General features: G+C 39.0%; 1 protein-coding gene across 1 annotated transcript; it reads right to left on the bottom strand.

The window, feature by feature from the left end:
* Nucleotides 1-1253: 1253 nt before the first annotated feature.
* On the bottom strand, nt 1254-21922 carry MED17 (mediator complex subunit 17). The gene is made up of 12 exons (XM_030883754.2): nt 21471-21922; nt 18685-18851; nt 17743-17962; nt 15784-15920; nt 15609-15693; nt 15111-15263; nt 13250-13380; nt 12275-12459; nt 9215-9352; nt 5902-6019; nt 4274-4433; nt 1254-2905 (listed from the first exon to the last, which is right to left on the bottom strand). Exons 1-12 carry the CDS (start codon nt 21718-21720, stop codon nt 2694-2696), a joined length of 1956 nt encoding a protein of 651 aa, XP_030739614.1. The 5' UTR covers nt 21721-21922; the 3' UTR covers nt 1254-2693.
* Nucleotides 21923-23314: the final 1392 nt, after the last annotated feature.

Raw genomic sequence — 23314 nt, 5'->3', positions numbered from 1 at the left:
CAACCCAAAATATCCCCCCCAGAAATTGAAAAACTTACAGATCCACAGGTCTGGGATCAGGGAATCCCAGGGAAAACAAATTTGTCACTCCTATAAAAATCACCTTACAGGAAACTAATTACTTCCCTTCCGGGCGCCAATACCCCATAAAACCAGAGGCTCAAAGAGGCCTCCAACCCCCCTAATCTCAAAATTCATTAATTATGGGCTTTTGGTGCCATGCCAATCTCCCTGTACTACTCCAATCCTACCTGGTCTTCTCAGGAATCCTTATCTCTGCCACCTTTTTAAAATGCAAGTTTTGAAAGAGGGTAAAGGTCTTCTCAGGAACCCTTATCTCTGCCATCTTTTTAAAATGCAAATTTTGAAAGAAGGTAAAGTAATTTTGAATTTGACTTGTCAAGGATCAATAGAAATCCTAAGTGTCTTTTCTGTAAATATTAGTAAAAAAGGTTTAGCCATCTAGACAGGTGACCTGGATTTGTTCCATCTGCCAGAAGCCCAATTTGAATCCAACTCCTTGTAAATGATGGGTTTTATATTACTGTACCTGACTCGGGGGCTGAAATTTTGAAATGGGAACTATGAGGTGTCTGTGTTTGTGTGTTCGTATGTATCTATGTGTGTTGTAGATGTATGCTATTACCAAAATTAATTCATAAAAGAGCTCTATTTCATTGGCTTAAAGGAAATTAAGTCCTTATAGCTTATATAAATACTCAGAAATATAAAACTGGCCAGAATGAATTTCAGGCTCACGTCTTCTGGGAAATATTCAATACTAGACTGATATCTGGTATTAAAGGTGGCTTAAGCTGGTTGGTCTGATTAATATAGACATGTCTTTAGAGTCATCAATGTTAAGTATAGTACTTCTGTTGTACCCAGGTTTATTCGACTTCCAGTGGGCCTTGAGACTCATTATACACTCACTGTAATATATTAGCATGCTAAATGACACACCTACCAGCACCATGACAGTTCTGAGGCTAAGCATAAAAGGTCAAAAAGTGGGTGATGGCCCACTTCCTGGAAATCTCCACCCCTCCCCCCAAAAAACTGGAATAATCCTCCCACTCATTAGCCTATGAAATTACCCAGCCCATAAAAATGAACCATGCCGGGCTTCCCTGGTGGTGCAGTGGTTGAGAGTCCGCCTGCCGATGCAGCGGACACGGGTTCGTGCCCCGGTCCGGGAGGATCCCACATGCCGCGGAGCGGCTGGGCCCGTGAGCCATGGCCGCTGGGCCTGCGCGTCCGGAGCCTGTGCTCCGCAAGGTACGGCCCGCGTACCGCAAAAGGGAAAAAAAAAAAAATTAACCATGCCATATTTCAGGGCACTCTCTCGCCTTCTGAGATGGTCCACATGTTTGAGTGTATTTCTATCTAAATAAATCCACTTCTTACCTATCACTTTGTCTCCAAATTCTTTCTCGACAAAGCAAGAACCTCAAATTCACTGGGAACATTATTAAGTGAAGTTCCTCAGACATATTTTAGGACTGGGGCACTATTTCCAAGAAGTTCATGTTATTTATTCTTTGCAAAATGGATTCCATTACTCCATTTGTATTTTCCCTGGGAAAATGCAGAGAGCTAATGGAGTAAGACAGGACAAATCTTTAGTCGGAAGAAGCAATCCAGGGTTGCTGGCTGAAGCTGAGGGCTGCCAGGGGCAGGGCCAGGCAGGAGCAGGTGCCTAGTGGGGCAAGGCAAATGAGGTCTTTCAAGTGGGAAAACAGACCAAGGAGGGACCTGAGGAAACACTAAAGATACAGTCTGCCTTCCAGGCCTTCAGCTGGAACTCTCCAAGGAATTTCTCAAAGTAGTAGACCCAGGCATGCATAACAAAGACAATCAGAGGAAGAGGTACTTTATCCACTAATACAAGAGCTCGCTTTAATAGCTCTGGTAGGGAGTGGAGAACAGGCTCCTTTGGCTGGAGAGTACTCTGTTGCACTTCAGGGAAAGGATCTGCTTCTCTCAACTGGAGGGAATTCCTGTATGAAAGCTGGGTCTTAAGAGTGTTTAAATACTCTTAAGCAATAAATAGTGGAATGAAACAAGTCAATTAAAGACACAATTCACTGAGGTTGAGTTCAGAGTGTCTGGAATTTAACCATATGCTTTATTTGATGTCAACATCAAAGGAATATTTTTTTTTTTTTTTTTTTTTGCGGTACGCGGTCCTCTCACTGTTGTGGCCTCTCCCATTATGGAGCACAGGCTCCGGACGCTCAGGCTCAGTGGCCATGGCTCACAGGCCCAGCTGCTCCACGGCATGTGGGATCTTCCCAGACCAGGGCACGAACCCGCGTCCCCTGCATTGGCAGGCGGACTCTCAACCACTGCGCCACCAGGGAAGCCCCAAAGGAATATTTTAAAAAGCAAATTCAAATCCATAAGTTAGTAACAGTTCAAGTTAACTGCATTAAAAAAAAAAAGTATTTACATCTATCCATACTTGTATACCCTATAACTGTAAATAAACTTTTGCATTTCAAAGCACTTGTCACTTATAAAGTGAAAGTTTTCAAAATGCTAGGTAAACTTTTGCTAATTATGACTTTTTAAAAACAATACTCCTTTGGAAGATTCTTCTTCCTTGTGCTTATAGTTGATCTGCAAACATTTCTCAAAGTTTCTGGAAACTTCTCTGGAAAAAAATATCTGGAAACTGGTCTGGAAGAAAATCATAGTAGACAAGGGCTAAGTGCAGACATAAGCAGCTCCATTTTGTAAACAAAGTTCCGGCCTTCCATTTTATTCCACTGAACTTCTTTGAACGGTCCACGAAGATGATTCCATTTGCTATCTTGTAAAACATCACTTTTTGGAAGGTCTTTACACTGGTTACGGGGAAACTGAACCATAATCTTGCTGCCACTTTCAGGGCCATTACGAACTGTGGAACAAAACCAAAAATTCAATATACTCATTTTCCAAGCTAGAGACAACAAAGATCACACAACTTCATTTTCCATGAGTATAAAAACCTTGTTTGTCTATCAACTTGAAAGTGCTCATGTAAAAGTGCTTTTCAGGTTCAATATGCTGAAAGAAAATTTACTAATTTATAGATACTAGGCTGGTATAAATACTCATGAATTACCATTTGCACTATAAAAATGTGGCAAGATGAATGTTGGTTTAGGAAAGTCAAATGTCCTATATACATTTTCAGAACATCATTATTTTTTTCTAAAATACTTGACAACCCAATCATTCAATGACTTGGTTAATATATACCTACTATGTGATAAACTCAAATGTTCAAAATCAGAACTGGAAAGGATGGAGGAAAGATTATTCCAAATATAAACTTTAGGTTTTAATGAGGCTTTATAACCCAGGAAAGAAGAAAAGAAATTATCAGTAAGGGCCTAGCAATGATCAAGCCTGCAGATTCACAAGCTCTGATCCTGTGGGGAAGAATTTCTGATTATCCATTCTTTCAAATATTTAGAGCAGGTATTAGAAAAGATCACACTAAAACCATATATAATTTTCAACTAGACAGTATGTATACATGCCTATCAAAGTGCCCCACTCATAGTAGGTGTTTCATAAAACACCTCTCTGTTCCATCCCTTGACCATCTTTAGGATCAAATATTATTCTTGCATATTTGCAGCAGTATAGATATTTTATCTATGTATCTATCTATCTATTTTTGGCCATGTGGCTTGTGGGATCTTAGTTCCCTGACCACGGATTGAACCTGGGTCCATGGCAGTGAAACCATGGAGTGAAAGCACCGAGTCCTAACCACTGGACCACCAGGGAACTCCCCAGCAGTGTTTTTTTTTTTTTTTTTTTGCGGTATGTGGGCCTCTCACTGTTATGGCCTCTCCCGTTTCGGAGCACAGGCTCTGGACATGCAGGCTCAGCGGCCATGTGGGATCTTCCCAGACCGGGGCATGAACCCATGTCCCCTGCATCGGCAGGCGGACTCTCAACCACTGTGCCACCAGGGAAGCCCCTCAGCAGTGTATTTTTAAAAAGCATTTATCCATTAAAAGTTTTGGCATTTTTCAGGTAATCTCTTAGGAAAATGTGTTGCCAAGCAAGACATTTTTTATAACTACTAGAAAAGAGAAGTAATAATCGGTTGCTCTGAATAACAGCTATGATGAGATAAATGCTCAGTATAATTACTGCATGAACTCACCTACTGCAGAGATAAATTACTATTAAGTAGAGTAACTGTTAAAGCTAAATGTTAAGGCCAAACTCCCAAAGGTCTCTTCACATTCAGAGAAGCAGAAAGTACCTGAAATAGCATAGTCACCATTCGGGGAGGCCACTGTGATGGCAGAGGCATTGCCAATGCTCTCTATGGGCCCAAGGCCCACGTGATTACTGAAGCTCAGGACCTGCCAGCCCATAACCTTGGCTAGCTGCTGAACTGCATGCACCTGATGCTGTGACATCTGTGAATGAAAAAGGAAACTTCATTGACAATCAGCGTGGGTATTTACTTTGCAGTGACTTGACATCGTGACTGTAAAATAACCTTCTGTTGGGGTTTTCAGTGCCTAGCACAGGAACCCTGTCTTATGTTTGAGGAATCCTCCTGTGTGACCCCTGAGGGAAGCGAACAGCACCCCACCTTCTACTGCAGAAGCTAAAACAGCCTAATACCCGCTTTCCTGTCCACTGGCAGCTGGAAGACAGGCATACAACCTGAACTTGGCCAACTGGAACCTCCCACCTGGATCACTGATTATGAAGCAACAAGTAAGTAGTAGCAGGGTGTGCAGCTGAGTATCTTCCATTAACCCCCTCAAGTCCACTCTCCACCCTGCTCTGTCCTGGGAGGCTGATCCATATGGCTACACTACCAGCTTTTATAACTAGGTCCTCAGCAAACAGACACTCTTGAAATTATCCTGAATGTGCCACTTATTTCCGGTTAAGACCCTGACTGGTACACGGGGCAATTCAAGAGTGCATTCTGTCCCAGCGATGAAGGCAGTAGTGCTGGGATGGCATCAGTAGTGGCACTGCCCTGGCTGTGGTTCTATCTAGCTTCCTTTGATCCTGATCCATTTGCAAGTCTTATTCTCTAGACTTCTCATCAGTTCTGGAAGCTATTCAGTAGGCTTTCAATATGTTTCTGCGTGTATGCGTAAGCCGACCAAAGCCATTTTAGGTGCAATCAACCGAGAGCTGCCATACCTCACGAATGCATTTTTTTCCCTTGGTACCACGTAAGCCATCAGTATAAAAGATTATTGCTTCTAGGATGAAGTGTGTCAGTATTTTCAAAAAATTTTATGTGAAACATAAATATGTGTTTTATGTGAAAGATTCATTAGCATTTCAAAACCTACCCTTTCTCCCATAACTCATATTTCAATGGGTCATCACAACTCCATGAAGAAGTAGGAAAAATACTGTTCTTACTTTACAGACGAAGAAAGAAAGGTCCAGAAAATTGTCCAGTGTCACAAAGAAGGTTTGTGACGGCACTCTCCATACTGTCCCTTAATAAGAGGAACACTTGCTTAGGGCTCAAGAGGAAAACATTCCACTTATCATTATGGAGAATGGACACTATAGCTTCGTATCTGATCTCCCTTTCTCTGGTTTTCTTGGGTTAGTAATTCTAAACTTTCACGTGGTCCTGGAGGGGTGGTATATCTTGGCTAACATGAGAAATGAAAAAAGTCTGATAGTCTCAGAACTGGTCCTGCATCTTAAATACAAACTAAGAGTAGAAACAAATCTAGGATAGTTTGTCAACACTTTCAATTAGCCCGTAGGTTGTAAAATGTGCACTAGACATTAGGTGGCAGGAAAAAATGGCTTTTTAAAAATAACTGTACTTCTTCCCCACTGTGTTCGTTCACTAGTTATGAGTGGAAGGGGCTCAAGACCTGTAGCTGTAACTATTACCTGAGACAGAAGGAAGTCCTGCAGCTCCTGCTCCTGATGAGACAGAGTGATGACTCTTCCATCTCTGTGTACGACTCGGATCTGCTCAACTCCAATATTCAACTGCAGCTGAATGGACCTTTAGAGACACATATACTAAACATCAGAAATGTTGCAAATTACCTTACACAATGCCAAAAACCTTAACGTCAAAGAAAAAGAATATAACAGACAGTTTTGATAACCTACACCAACACCCACGGGGGAGAGTTTTCTTAGGTTCAATGGAAACCATCAGACTCTCTCTAAACTACTGTAGGCCACGAAGCAGCAGTCTACTCAGAAGGATACGGTGGGGGAAGCACAGCGTGCCAGCAGGCCAACAGCCCTTGCTCCTCTTCTACGGCAGGCCTTCCAGCTGTCAACACTGCAGCAATACACCATTGCTGCAATGAAATGAGATCCACGTTGAGAATACGTGGGACCTGCCCTGACGCAACAACCTGGTTCCTCACAGGAGCCACGCACCCTTAACAGCTCCACAGGCATGGTTTCCAGGGTGCCCACCAGAGACACTGCCCACTGTTAGAAGTCACGCCATCCTGGGAAATCCAAAGCTGTCCCCATCAGGGATTTATAATTTCTCCCAGTCCAGAACCATTTTACCAATTTGGGATCATTTCTGCCATAAGCAATGTTGCCTAGTAACACACATGGCATCTTTCCCTATCAAGTTACTAGGAGACTAGAGCGAGAGTTAACCAAAGGTCGAATTCTCATACAGAAAGGAAAATAGGGTTTGTTAACGTCACTCTCTCCTGAAGTAATCAGCAAACAAGTCAAAATACGTACGCTCTATAAACTAAGCTAAGGTCAAACAAAGAAACTCGTAAAATAGCCAATGAATATATACGCAGATCACAAAACTCTTCCAAGCTAATTTATAAATTTTTAGCATATGACACGTACATGAAACACAAAACTCTCCAAATCAAATAACCTAGATGAACAAATGTGGAAAAAAATAGCATTATTTCTTTCCACATTTGACAGTACCTCTTTTTTTCTAACTTTGTTTTACAGCAAATATTTAAGAATAAAGCATTTTGGCAACTACCTATATAAAACTGTAATCTTGATGAAGTTTACATATTTCTTTCCAAGAAAAAACACAAAAATTCAGAAGGCTTAAAGGAAAAGACTTATAAATCTAACGAAATTTTAAAATTCTCCTTTTTTAAACAAAAAGAGGAAGAGGGATTTGTAACCACTTTGAAAAGCGAATTGGTAACATTAATCAAAATTTTAAATGTCCTTATCTTTTGACACAGCAGTTACACTTGGAGGAGTTTATCCTATAGATATGCTTACATATGTACAAATTATTTTGCTGGCATCCAACTAAAATGGTCAACAATAGAAAGTTGGGGAGCTTTAAGAAAGAGAATTACTTTCAATTTTAAATAGCATAAGATGACCCCACCAGCTATAGAAGATGGGGAAAAGGGCATTCTACACTTCCTTCTACTTCCTCTCCTGTCCTGATTCTATCAAGGCTACATTATCACAAACCTTTCTTCACAGAAGTTTAGAACGTTTACACTGGATTCTATAACCATAATCCCATAGTTGTTTGGTCTTAGTTCTAGATGTAAATAATTCAATGCTGATCAATTTTTTCTTTTCCTCTCCTTTGTGCTCACTAAGTTTTTATTATGGAAAATTTTAAACACACACAAAAGTATAGTATAATGAAAGCCGATGACCCCGTCACCTAGCCTTAACAGTTAAAAACGTACACTAACTTTGTTTCATATATTCAACACTTCCTCTCCCACCACACCCCCAAGGCACCCCAATTATTTCATTATTTCTTTAGGTAGAGGGGGAAGAAAGCCATGATCCACTCCACCAACCTTTTCCAAGAAGTTTCAAGACTGATTTCCTTTGCATTGTATACTCTTTTCCCTTCTCTATTTGATCTTTAAATCATGTTCGTCTACTATCTTTCATTTTTATAAAAAAAGAGAATTAAAACATCCCTATTAAAATATAGTGTTATTATACTATACATTATTATAGTATATATTATTATATTCCCCGACTCCTGAGGGTGGTGATTTCGTTTCCAGTTGTGTTTTGCTCACTGAGAGACCACTGTGGCTAGTTACGTCTGCCTGAAATAAAGCAACTAAAGCTTGAAATATAAAACATACAGACCCTGATAAACATACTCACTCTCTCAGACTGACCTGGAGGAGGGGACTCAGCTCCATCTTTCTAGTTGTTAATTTTCAAAGAGGCTGAAATGGAAGCCCAAAATGTCTTTCATGGCCACCAGCTAATTATATTAACAGTTTTACTGCCCACAGTTTTACTGATATAATTGACAATGTCATTGTATTCGTTTAAGGTGTACAACATACTGGTTTGATATTTGTATATATGGCAAAATGATCACCACCATAAGTTTTTTTAGCATCCATCACCTCACATAGTTGTTAATTTTCTTTTTCTTGTGATTATAACTTTTAAGATTACTCTCTTATCAACGTTCAAATATATAATAGAGTATTACTAACTATAGGTTCCATGCTGTACATTACTTCCCCAGAACTTAATTTATCTTATAACTGGAATTTTGTACCTTTTGACCACCTTCACCAACTCCCCACCACTGCAACCACCAATCTACTATCTGTATATTAACTTGTGATTTATGAATATAAATCAAGTAGACTGCTCCTCCAGGAATGCTGGGGACAAAAGTCATTAAGGGCATAATCATGAACTGGATTAAGACACAGGGGTTGTTTTAGGCACACTATGGAAAGGATAGGCTCTAATATAAACGGCCCTCCTCACCTCAAATACCCCAGACTAGCCACAGCCTCTAGGCAAGAACTGAAGCGGATCGGAGTCTGAGGAAGCGTGGCAGCTTTCCGCTCAAAGCTGGGGTTCCTTCCTTACCACAGCTCAAATATGTGACATTTACCTAACAGAGACTATTTTAGACATTCTTACATCTTTTTTTTTTTGGTTTATTTGTTTTTTTCCTGTGTATTTTGGCCGCACCACGCGGCATGTGAGATCTTAGTTCCCCAACCAGGGATAGAATCAACGCCCCCTGCAATGGAAGCGCGGACTCTTAACCACTGGACTGCTAGCGAAGTCCTTACCTTTCATTCTTAAAAACACTCTACAGCTGACATAATTTACTTGCATGTTATGCCACCTTGGCAAATAAAAACCAAAATCTTGATATAATCACTCAGCAAACATCAATACATAAAAAGCAACTTAACATATTAAACAACTTCTTTTTGATACTTACTTGCATATTTGTTCATAGCCTTGTGATGTGATTAAGACTTTCACACTAGATTCATAAACATCATTAATATTTGACCAGTGAGCCTGTATCTGAGGATCTTCAATGCGACTTGCTAAGCTGTCAATGGTTGCAGCAGTTCTTTTAAAGAAAATAAGTTAAAATTTTTATAAAGTTACCATATAAAATAATAAGATGATAAATCACTTATCAGTTTTACGATTATTTGAAAAACAGATGACTACTTTTTGAAAATACCATCATTTGAAAAGCAAAGATTTGAAAGAAAGGTCAGATGTAGCTCTGATGTGCTGGTTCTCAGTTTCACATCACGGCACATTCTCACGCCACGCTGATTTCCTTTTAACTCCATTTGTTTTCTGCCACTCAGAAAATCTTACCAGAACACAAGTGAGAAGTATACTTCCAGGGTACTAACCTCAGCTCTGTAAAGAATATAAATTACTCATAATTTACTCATAATTACTCACAATCAATATCAGTACTTGATTCCTGGTAACAAGTGACTTGGGACATACCCGCACCTGGAATTATAATTCCATTACTGTCATGGAATTATAATCATTTTCAAGAGAACCTAGAGAGACTTATTGCACAATTAAAACCTATACTCCAGGAAAGATAAATATGGTAAGCATAAATGAAAAATAAGACCCTTCAAGTGATAAAAGATAAATATGGTAAATATAAATGAAAAATAAGATCCATACAGCGATAATTATGTACCAACTGCTATAATAAGTGCTTTCATGAATTATTTTAACCTTACTAACAATAGTAGACACTACTATCATTACCTCCATTTTTCAGAAGGAACAAAAGCAGTTTAGCAATGTTTAGTAACTTGCCCAAAGTTTGTAACTGTTTGGGGCACAAAACCTGAAAGTCTAACTCCAGAGCCAATAATCTTTCCTTTATATTTTATACACACTAATGAAAAGCCACTGCCTAGAACCAAAGCATCAAATATGTAAGTTAACCAAATTACTGAGATCCTCAGTTTCTAAAATGTGATTCTAGCACTTCACTGGAAAGAGAAGGAAAAGCCAGAAGGAAATGGAAGAAATGAGAACAGCCCCTGAGGACAAGGGGTTTTTACACCAACAGGCTTGGGCTTTGCTCTTTTATCCTGCTTCTGCTCTAGTACTGGTTTCTTTCAATCCATTTTTAACTTTACCTTCTTTTTCTGTGATTTGTTTCCCTGGCAGTGCTTCAAAAATTTTTACAGCAGATAAATATGTATGTGAGAGTTTTGATCTCAGTATTATATCTATCAACAAACTGGGAATAAAAAAGTATCTAGCAATTGAGAACTGTTAAATGAAATCATGGATTAGTCACACAATGGGCTATTACACAGCTATTAAAATATCTCTGAAGGCAGGGTATAAAACTTTATGATACCAGATTTATTAAAAAATAAAAAAGATACACATGCCCTGACACATATACTGTTGACCCATGAACAATGGGTTTGAAATGCACCTGTCCACTTATAAGAGAATTTTTTTCACTAAATAATTACTACAATATGCACAATCTTTGGTTGGCTGAATCCACGAATGCAAAACCTGGGAGAAGGAGGAACTGCCTATTTGGTGGCCGACTGTAAGTTCAACTGTATAGAGAGGGTGGCACCCCTAACCCTTGTGTTGCTCAAGGCTCAAATGTATGTAAAAATATATGAACATGTTAATTGTATGGAATTATACAGATGGGTTGATACATTTGGAACATTATTTCTATATATAAGGGGAGAAAAGGGAATATTTTTAAAACTTTGCTGCTTCCAAGATTACAACTACTATTCAGAAATTTATAAGCGTTCTAAAGATAACTTTTTCCATGCCCTTCATTTATTTCAGGGAATATTTAACTTTATGGTTAATCAGAAATTTGCAAGATTAACAATATACTCAAAATAATAGCTTTTATAATGGAAAGTAACAACAATAATCTAACATATAATATTCTTACTGCTTATAAGGAACTTCTGTATATACTGTTCAATTTGATCCTAAGACCAGACTCGTATACCCCCAGTTGCCAGAGAAATAGAGGGCCACAGATATTAACTAACTTGCCCAAAGTTACTTAGCAAGTCATTGAGCCCTGGCTTAAATGCATCTTTTACCCTAAACTCCTTACTCCTTTCACTGTATCATGCTGTTGTCTCTAACATGTCTTCCTAATTCATTTTACTAAGTTTCCATTCTGAGACCAAAGACTAATATGCTAATAAAACCATGACTGTATTAACAGGAAAAAAACAAAAATCAAAAATCAAATGTCATTCACAAAAACAGTGTGCCCACACCTGTTGAGTACCACCAAGGCGCAATCGTGAATGAAGTAAAAACAGACCTCTTCACTAAGCGCCCAATAATAAAATAGAAGAGCACCCTTTAGCATTTGGAAGTGAGACATTCATTTAGGTCCAATCATGCAAGTTTTTTTTGTAAATGATGTGTATGGAAGAAAGAAAATGAGCTTTGGGGTTACATAAACGTGGGCATAAATCCTGATTTTGCTAACCTTTTAGCTGTGTAACCTTCAGCATGTTGCACAACTTCTCTGAACCCCAATCTTCTCATCAGTAGAAATGGGTTAACATGATCTGCCCCAGAGCTAAGGATTAAATAAGTCAACATATAGGAAAGTGCCGTCCAAAGTCCTGAAATGTGTGACAACCAAAAAATAGGGAAAGCTTCAAAAAAGGTTTAAATCAGTTCAGGAAGAGCATCCCATGGACGGGTTACTGAAGAAAGTTTGGTGTCCCACGGCAGGTCCCCTAGTCAGTCACCTTTGGAAACATTAGTGCCAGTGTTAGAAACAATATATTAAGTTACATGGGCAATGGCGCTAACTAAGTCTTCCCCAAACTTGACAGGACCATCTACGACCATAAACTCTTCTACCATAGCCACTTCCATCTCCCCAGAGAAAAAATTAAAGCATGCCAAAAATAATGTAACTAATAAAGATAACTAACAAAGGAAAAAGGACTGCAATTTCAAAGAAAAATAGTAACTCTGTCCTTACCTACTCCTCAGAAATATATGCTTTGCTTGTTTAATTATTTTTTCCAGGAGCCCTTCACTTGACTGTATTGAATTAATTTCATTTTTATCAAAAGCTTGAGGACCCGAAAGTCTCATTCTCTTGTGGCCGAAAGGTGCACTTGCTGGATGCGGCATCATGATGGAACTCAAGGTCTGTTTATGAAACTGTAACAAGAACAGCCGTTTTAAACAGCCAATACCCACATATTAACTACACAATGTTCGATCAAAACATGGCTCACATTTTGGAAACATGAAAGCAATGGATCTGAACCACACATAAAGGCAGCCTTGGCACACAGATAAATGTTAACATCTACTAGGCCACATTTAATGTGAGTTTGTAAAGAGAAGGGTCCCTCTCAAGCTGAAATCAATAGATAATTATTCCACCATACCCTAGATTAGAGGTTCCCAAACCTGGCTACAACAGAACCATCTGAGGAACATAAAAAAATACTGATTCTTGCACCACCACAAACGACTGAACCAGATTTTGGGGTGAGGCAGAGAAGGCTGGAATATGTACTTCTATTAAAAGATTTTCAGGGGAGTCTTTTGAAATTATCCTAAACTGTGAACCAGCACTCTGGAAACATAGTTCTAGATGATGTGTAAGTAGAATACATCCTGAAATAACTCAAGTAATCCTTTTCACGGGCTCTGGCAAGATATTTTCCCTGATTACCCAATCAGAATACCCTCTAGCATGCATTTCTTACACCTCTCTATAAAACCTGTGGTGTACTTCTGCCACTAGAAGCTATGCTTGGAGATAGAGACTGTATTCTGATTATCTCTGTATTCCCTGAGCCCATAGCAAGGATCTTTCACAGCACAGCTACTGAACGTCATCGCTATATGAATAATGAGGACTCAGCAGAGGGGAGTGTGTGTACATTCACTGCTGTGGATACTCTTACCACAATGCAAGGAAAAACATTTACTTCATTACCTCTCTAATCAGTAGATGCAAATTGTGCTCTAGGACATAAAGATGGTCCTCTGGACTTTGCTTCTCAGTAGCAGATTTTTGGGATTTCTTATCATTTGAAGAATGGCACAGAGAAATAGATAACTGCAAGCCTATTTATAAAAATAAGGACAGATATAAATAACCTATAATATGGAAAGGCACAAACTGTTTTCATAAAGTATAATCACAGCCCATTCTCAAAAGATACATTCTGAACTTTAAAAGGACGCTTTCGTGATCAACATTTTTACACCAAAATGACTACTCATGAATATAATAAACTACCATATATTTTAACAATTCAAATTCTGTTCACCTACAATGTGGCTGCTGACTTTGAGCTGTGGCTAAAGACAGGTGAACGGAAACTATATGTTAATTTATTTCTTCTAGATGTTAAATTAAAAACGAAATGAAACACAGAGTTAACATCTGGTCTTACTGACTAGAAGACATATCGTTCCCTGTTCCCATGAGAATCAGGATGAAATTTTTCACTCCTAATACCTATTCCCTTGACAAGATCTAAGAAGATACTCAGAATTTATGTAAAAAACAAGTGCAGCTAATTACAAATTGATCTCTAGGTAAGTCTAACTGCTTTTGAATAATATTTTAAATTCAATCTCTACAAATTTAGGAATATTATGGATATTTAATTATGCATTTTCTAAACAGAAACACTAATTGGAAAACATACATGCACCCCAATGTTCATAGCAGCATTATTTACCATTGCCAAGATATGGAAGCAAAGTAAGTGTTCATCAACAGATGAATGGAAAAAGAAAATGTGGTGTATATACAATGGAATACTACTTAGCCATAAAAAAAAAGAATGAAATTTTGTCCTCTGCAACATGGATGGAGTTTGAGAGTATTATGTTAAGTGAAATTAGTCACAGAAAGACAAACACTGTGTATCACTTATATATGGAATCTAAAAAATAAAACAAACTAGTGAATATAACAAAAAATAAACAGACACACAGATAGAGAGAACCTAGTGGTTACTAGTGGGGAGAAGGAGGCAGGAGGGGCAATGTAGGGACAGGGGATTAAGAGGTACAAACCACTATGTATAAAATAAATAAGTTACAAGGGTATATTGTACAACACAGGGAATATAGCCAATATTTTATAACAACTATCAATGGAATATAACCTTTAAAAATTGTGACTCACTACGTTGTACACCTGAAACTTATATAATATTATACATTAACTATACCTCAATAAAAAAATAAAAACTAGGGACTTCCCTGGTGGCAAAGACTCCACGGTCCCAATGCCAGGGGCCTGAGTTCGATCCCTGGTCAGAGAACTAGATCCCACATGCATTCCGCAACTAAGAGTTCGCATGCCACAAATAAGCCACAACTGAGGAGCCCGCCTGCTGCAACTAAGACCCAGCGCAAATAACCAAATAAAAAAATAAATAAAATATTTTAAAAAATAAATAATTAAAATAAAAAAATTTTTTTTAAACTAAGCATTTTCTAATTGACAGCTCATTTAGACAATAAGACAGGATCCCTGAGAAATCTTCCACAAATGGTGCTGGCACAGACACCTCAAAGCAATTGTTACTCAATAACAGCCTTGCTAGGACAAACTTTAACTTATATTGTTTAAAGCCCAGGAGTGACACTACTGAGGACCCAGAACAGAGTCAGCAGTGCAGACTGTGTTGCATACTTCATTGGCTGTTATTACGGACCTCACACTACCTCTTTGCTCTAACTGTTCCTTCAGCACACCCAAATAGCTACCCACTCTGTCCTGTTCCCCAAACCACAAAGTCCTAATTATAAATCTCAAAAGGGTAGGCTGCACTTACTTGGAAAGGGCTGAGAGATAATCTGGTTTTTCACCACAATGTGAGGGATCTGTGATTTAATTTGAACAGCTTCCCGAGAGAGCTGTGCAAAAATTTCTTTACATAAGAGAACATTTTGTGCTGCTTCTAATTTCGTCTGCCAATGTGGGGAACCTGAAAGACAGGGACATACGTATATATTAATTAACTAATTATATTAGGTATTAACTAGCTTAAATGATGATTTGGATACATATGACAAAAGTTTAGAAAACAGTGGGTTATGGCATATAAAACATTTTACTTCTTTTACACAGAGAAAACTGGTAAATAAGTTCAATCTTTAAAAAAAGATCACACAGCTATTCACTAATGGTTAATTAACAAATTATAAATACTTACATTTCCAATTGCTCTTATTCCTAAGTACCTATTTTTCCTATCTATGTTTATCTTCAGTTCATTTGTAAATATAAGCTTAGATAAGACCAGAAGTTAGAGGATAGAACATAACTATACCTGGTTTGGATTTAGGCAAAGGTCGTTTGAAGAGGTTAACTGTGCCAAGATCACCTATGTCCGGAGCCTGTTTTTGAATTGAAACCTATGTGATGATAATAACATGAAAAAATGTTAGCACATCAGCTTCTGGGCTATTAGTAAGAAATTACTTGAAAAATACTTTGACAAATACCTTGATATATGCAGACCCCTCTAAATCACTAGGAATCTGGACATCAAGGGGACAGTAATCTTCAGGTATTTTCTTGTCCAGATCAATATCTGTATTCTTTATTACTTCAAATGTACCATGATGGGGAAACAGAGATCCTAAAGGCGTATTAAAAATAGCAAAATGAAAACCAGTTAACATGTTAATTTAACACAAATTATTAAGTGTATAATAATATTTCACATACACATCACTGAAGCATAAATTAAGTTCCCATGAAAAACGTGTGTTTTGGGGGAAGGGAGAGGCGTGGTAAACAAAAGGAAGTAAGGAAGCAGGAGAAAAGAGTTATTTACCTTAAAAAAATAACATGCCTTAGTCTAATGGTATCATAATAATATGAACTCTACAGGCCATCCAAACTGTTTTATTCAAATGGAGTTTTGACAAAATGAATATAATTCTAGAAGATACTTCCATAAATTTAAACTTTGGAGATTAAAAACTTCTGGAGCTCAGTCTCTGTAATACGGTTGCAATTAAAGGGTTCTGAATTCAGTAAGAGAAGGACAAAAGGAAAGTGTGTATACCACCGTTTTTTCAACCAATTCCTAGACTTTCATGTGATATCTTTTTATGTAGGGCATAAGTTTGGGATAGTTGTTTTGGGCTGCTGAATTACCAGAGGAGTGGGTAGATAAATGTAACTGCTGTTTTATAACAGGGGAAGATGTTCAAGATTTTCTTGCAGTTAAAACCAGAATGTAATCAAATCCTTTTATAACACAGGTGACTATCCCATAGAGAGAAATTAGGTAAAGTTCTTGCACATAATTATTTGTTGGGAAGAGCTTACAGTGTTCAAAGCCAGATAGCACTGCTTCTACAGACTACCTAATGTAAAAATGTCTTTGTCATCTCGAATTCATCTTTGTGATAGAACTTTACCTTCAGAATTCAAAATTTCCCAATTCACATCAACGTTAAGGCATGTAGGTCCTCCAGTACTTAACTACCTCAATTTACCTTCCTTTAATTTTGGGATAATGATGGCTTGCTCTGACAAATGAATCCTTTTAAAATATCACTCTACTATTGTTACCCCAGTGATCACAGCCAGGGCTCCTTGCTTTTTTATCCCTTGACATTCAAAGTTTTTACCCCATTGAACTGTGACTCATAAACTTTTCCTGTATCCTCTGAATATACTTCAGCAGCTTAAAGACAGTACCATAATTACCTCGAAAAACCTGCTATTATATATCATAGCTCAACAACAAAGAATGTATACCAAAAGATATTCAAGATTAAACTCTGATATACTTCAACAAAGTATATTCCTTAAGTTAGTGTTGCAACCCTGGCTGAATAGAAAAAGGAAGGCGAAGTGTTTTCACCACTGTTTCTCCTCACCCAGGATATGAAAACAGCTTAGCAGACTTTAGGGAGAAAAACAGAATAAGGAAGAATACAGAAGTTTCTTTTCTCCATTTATGCCCAGTTTTTGAGGGTTACTGGTAAGCCTGTGATTGAGAACTCTAACCCTACCTCCTTATTTCTGACTTAAATGTCAATTATGGTTCAGGGTATATGAGCACATAAACCCTATCTCTAAACTTTCAATTAAATGTATCTAAAGTGTTTCCAAATTGAATATAAACTATTTATACATATATTTACATAGGTTGTGATAAGGGTAATTTTAGCTTTTTCAGGCTTATGGGCACAGAAATTAAAACTTCAAAACGTAACATGTAACTGAGAAATAATATTATTACAGAAGAATATGTGGGAGTTCCCTGGCAGTCCAGTGGTTAGGACTCGGCACTTTCACTGCCAAGGGCCCAGGTTCAGTCCCTGATCCGGGAACTAAGATCCCACAAGCCATGTGGTGCGGCCCCGCTTCCCATCCAAAAAGGTAACATTACAACCTACCATTTATAGTTTTTGAAAAACTATATTTTAAACAACAATCTATACCTGCACTTCTGTAGCTCAGATCTCCAAGAATTTTATCTCCAACTTTTCTAAGTTTCCAGTGTTGCCGCAGTCTCAAAAGCTCAGAGTTGAAGTCTCTTTGTAGCTTATTTTCTTGGTTTTCAGTGACTGATTTAGTCAGTCTTTCTGCCCCCTTCAGTAGGATTTGTGCTGCTCCCGCAAGTGACTTCTTTTTAGATATCAACTGCAACGTCTGAGGATTCTATCAAAAACAATCCAAAAGTGTAGCTCTGTATTATTTTTTAAATGATTTTAAAATGATACACTTTTCTCAACAATAAAATACCTACTCAAGGGAAAATTTAAAAATTAAAGAAAAGCACGGAGAAGGGCGAAAAGCACATATAATAATTTTTTTTTTAAAATAACCGCAACCTATTTCTTTGGTCAACTCAAATAAAGATTTGTGTTAAACCAAATCACCACAGTGGACTATAAATCAGAACTTAACACTGCATCAACCTGGCCCAGCCTAGGTTAGGTTCCACTCTCCGTACTGCCATTCCTCTCCTATGTATGCCACTCTCCCCCCGACCCACACGTACACTCTTTCGAGGCACTCAGTACACTTCAGATCAAAGTCCATAACTGGAAAACTGATGAGAAATCAAAATCTATGTATTATATATATCCACAATCACTACCAATTCATGGAGACATACTTCCAAAAAGCCAAGTTTAATAAAAGTTTTCTGGCTGCTGCATGAGTCAAAATAATAAAGTTTCATAAAAATGTCACAATTTTTTGATAATATTACAGTACCGGATTTTGAGTTTTTGGAGAACTCAAGAGAGTTAATCTTTAAATCTTCATCTGGACTTAATTTTGCATTTAAGGAAAAGGAAACAATGGGCACACAGTCTAAAAGATGGTCCTGGGACTTACGAAAATGGCACCATTATTCAATCAAATCCCACAAATACCTGTTTTGGAGGAAGTGCATCCTGAGAGACAGGATCAAGAGTCATAAATTTTTTATCCCTAACAATACTGAGAACATCATAGAGAACACACATCTCTGTCAGGGCACTTCTCAAATTGTTCCTCACTGAATCCCAAGGCCAAAGGGAAGGCTGAAATTTCACCAACCCTAAAAAGAGAAAGAAAAAAAGAGAAATACACAGGTATTAGTTATAGAAGGCTCATTTAGAGGTTTAAAAGTACTAAAAGAAGAAATAATGAATTCTATTTTAAATTGTTCCCTATTTTATCTCATTCTCTCCACCCTTTCTTGAATCTTGGTTAACATTTAAGTTAGTATTCCTACAATGTCAAAACAAATATGATATCTAATTTCCTAAGTTAACTCTAACATTACAACATGATAGGCTTTCAACCTGTAAGAGTTATGCAAGCCTTCTTAATAACTTTTTTTTTCTTCCAGCTTTCAAAACCTGAAAAAGTAATTGTTGAGTTTCCAATACACAGAAAAGTACAAAAATAAAAATGACCTATAATGGCAGCATTCAGATAGTAAACACTAGTAACACATCTTCCAACCTCTTAATCACTTTTAAAAATTAAATTTCATGAATACAGGCTCATTGTACAGAGTTCAAACAATAGAGTTATAGAGTAAAAAGTGAAAGTTTCCCTTTATTCCCCACGCCTAATTCTCTCCCCTCCTGACAGGCAGTCACCATTAACAGTTGGGGCGTACCCGTCCAAATGTTCTCCTATGCATTTACATACATATACTCCCATTTTTCTGTTGCTTGCTTCTCCCCGCCACCCCACCAAGTTAATATGTCCTAGAGACACTTCCAGATCTACTTCATCCTTTTAACACTGTATGATATTCTGGAACATCGGTGTACAGTAAGTTTACTCATTTTTGTTTAATTGTCATGGAGATTGGTTGCAACAACGCTAGCAGTGGTAAACATCTTGAACACACATCTGTGTATACGTCAACTTTTTCTGTAGGTTAAATCATTAGCCATGATATTAGTGGTTCAAAAGAGATACACACTGGCAGTTCCCTGGTGGCCTAATGGTTTGGATTCCAGCTTTCACTACCATGGCCCGGGTTCAATCCCTGGTGAGGGAACTGATATCCCACAAGCCGTGAGGCGTGGCCAAAAACAAACAAAAACAAGCAAACAAACAAAAGAGATGCGCATTTAAAGATTCTGATACATACTGAACTGCCAAACTGTCACCCAAAAAGGCTCTAAAGGGCTTCCCTGGTGGCGCAGTGGTTGAGAGTCCGCCTGCTGATGCAGGGGACACGGGTTCGTGCCCTGGTCCGGGAAGATCCCACATGCCGCGGAGCGGCTGGGCCCGTGAGCCATGGCCCTGAGCCTGCGCGTCCGGAGCCTGTGCTCCGCAACGGGAGAGGCCACAACAGTGAGAGGCCCGCGTACCACAAAAAAAAAAAAAAAGGCTCTAAAAATTCACATTCCCAATACGAGATATTAACAATCTTTTTAAATTGCTACTAATCTTATGCATGAAAATAGTATCTTAATGATATTTTCATTTGCTTCTCCCTACTAGTGTGAGATCTGAAGTCTTTCCTCTGTGAGCAAACTGTTTATATCTTTGGCCTATTTTTCCAATGAATTGCCTTTTTCTTTTCAGTTTCAAGGGACTCTTTGAACATAAGGGGTGTCAACCACTTGTGTGTCATATGTGTTGCATATACTTTTCCCAGTCTGTCATTTATCTTTTTACTTTGTTTATGGCATATTTTTCCATTATTATTTAAAAATTTTATGTAATTAACATACCTATTATTATACCTATCTTTTCCTTTATAATGTCTGTGTTTCCTATCTTGCTTAAGAAGATCTCTCCTAATCCCGAAGTTATATGATTATAACTTCTTTCCAATATTTTGTTTTATTCTCTTCACTTGCATTTCAATCCTTGCGGAAATACTTCTGTGTGAGGTCTGAGGTAGTATTTACCTTTTATTCCCAAACGGATCCCTAATTGTCCTAACACGACTGGCTTGAAATGCCATCTTTAAATGCCCATTTACACAGGGTTTCTTCACATAACTAATTCAAGAACTGTTAATGTTTTTTTATTCTTGACAATAAGAATACAAAAACCACACATACTTCTATAATTCTCTCCTAACTAGTTTTATTTTCCTTATAATCCATTTACTATATAGCATCCAGAGTGATCTTTTGTAAACAAAATCATCTGTCTACTTAAAATCCTTCAAACTTTCAGCTGTCGTTCTAATAAAAAGCAAATGCTTATCCTGGCCTACTGGCTCTACATGATTTGGCCTCTGCCTACCTCTTAGATCTTATCACATACTCCAGTCAATACAAATCTCCTTTCAGTAGGTGTTACTATAATCATCCACCTTGCACAGGGAAACAAAGTAACTAGTCCAAGGTCCCATAGCTAATACGTATCACAGCCGAGATGTGAACTACTGGGCTCTGAACCAGGGTGTGCCACACTACAGACGCTCTATTAAAAACGTAAACACTTCACCAGTGACAGTGTCCCTCAAGCGCTCCCACTCAAGGAAACCTGCAGAAGAATAAGGAGTATTAAGAGTCATGCAGTGCCCTAAATTGTCCAGGTGACGAAGAGCACAATTAATGTTTCGCGTACCTGCGTTCGAAGTACTTCCACGCACAGCATCTCACCTGGCGCAGGAGAGGCAGAGTGACATTACCTGGGCGGGTACCGGGACCCCCAGACCCGGCCAGCAGACTCGAGCAAAAGACACGGGCCTTACCTTCCTCGTCGTCCTGATCCGCGCTGGACCCGGCGCCCGCCCAGTCCTGCGCGTCGCCATCTGCCCCCGCCGCCTCCTCCTCCTCGGAGCCCGAACCCTGGCTGAAGTCGATCCGCTGGGCCAGACGCGCCAGATTCTGGGACATGGACAGCGGCTGCAGGTACGTCTCAGTGCCATCCAGGCCCACCTCCTGGACCTGCTTCTCGCAGGCAGACTCAATGCTGATCCGCACAGCGCGCACCCCAGACATGCTGGCGGCGTTGGCAGGACCCCAGCGCCAGCCGAAAACCGAGGGAGGAAGTATGTGCGCCTCTGTGGGGAGCCGGGAACCCGGGAACCCGGGAACCGCACCTTGGAAGAGCTTTTGTGAAACCAAACTCGGCTCTAGAGCCGGAAACAAAGACAAGAGCGCTGAGACTTCCCCAGAATGCACTGCAGGCCCCTTCGCGCTCCCCCCTTCCCCCCTCGTTGGAGTCTCGCGGAAGGAAACCTGCGGACACGGGAACTCTGCACTTCCGGACGAGCGCTTCCGGTGAATCCCACTACGTCGTCCGGAGAAGCTTCCTGGTCTGTAAGAGGCGTGGCTGGCGGTGGGAGGGTGGGATTCGGGTGCAGAGAGCTTGGGGAGGCGGGTCCCTGGTGTCCACCTCTGTTTTAAGTGTTGCTTGTTGGAAGGTGATGTTGGATAGAAGGATGAAGACGACCGAAAAGAGGCAGGGAAAAGGAGATGAATGGGCCCCTGGATCCTAGCTACGAGAGGCCCTCTGAGAGTGCTGAGATTTGAGGGCTTACACCTGGGGTAGAAACAACATGTCGAAGAGTTAGAAAATAAGGGCGTAGTTTGAGGAAAACAATTAATTGTGCTTATCACTACTTAAAATTATACTGCATAATTAGTTATCTAAACTCCCGTTAGTGGTAAACTCCATGACGGAGACTATCTCTGACGTGTAATATGCGCATATTTCTTTCATGCCGGAGTTAAAATAATATTTATAAGATTAAGAAGCACTGATGTGGGCGTGGGGGTGGTGGGATGAATTGGGAGATTGGGGTTGACATATATATATACACTAATATGTGTAAGATAGATAACTAATAAGAACCTGCTGTATAAAAAAATAAAATTCAGAAAAAATATTTTTAAAAAAAAGAAGCACTGTTGAGTCCCTGAGAAAGTATTTCATCAGTAGTAATTCCACAGGGGAAGATGAATTCTTTTATGTTACAAAACTCTACTTAATTTAAGGAATTATGTATATCATTTATCATGAGTCTCTCCAAGTTTTGTGCTAAGGTATATTTAAGTTTTTCAACTCCTTTTCCAAGGTATTTAGGAAAATACAGTTGTCATGGTGTCAGTCTCTACCTAAACAATACATGTGGGGTGTTTGTTGGGGGTGTGTGTGAATTTTCGAGGGAGGAAGCTCAACGTTGGCAAGCTCAACAGATTCTGCTGGACAGTCATGTTTGAGAACTACTTTACTTTATGCATAAGTTTGTAAAAGATTTTAATACCTTATTTCAAAATTTGATTAATATTTATCTTGGGCTCTATTTGTGCCAGTCACTGTGCTAAGTGTTTTAAACATATTTCTCCTTTAATCTTTATAAGGTGCTCATACTTATGCAGTTTGGCTGGGGCGTCTGCTGTCTCAGCTGGGCTTGACCTGAGGGTCAGCTGATCTAGGCTGGGCTCAGCTGGTTGCTTCTACTTCAAGTTATAGGTCTACAGTCCATTTAGAAGACTGTGCCATGTGTGTCTCGTTCTTCTTGTACTAGCAGGCTGGTCAGGGTATGTCCTTCTCATGGAGACGGTAGAGTCACAAGATGTAAGCCTTGCC

The sequence above is a fragment of the Globicephala melas genome, chromosome 8 (assembly GCF_963455315.2).
Source record: "Globicephala melas chromosome 8, mGloMel1.2, whole genome shotgun sequence".
Classification (NCBI taxonomy): Eukaryota; Metazoa; Chordata; class Mammalia; order Artiodactyla; family Delphinidae; genus Globicephala; species Globicephala melas.
Note: the sequence above shows the minus strand (reverse complement) of the source record. Positions and strands in the feature narration are given on the sequence as shown.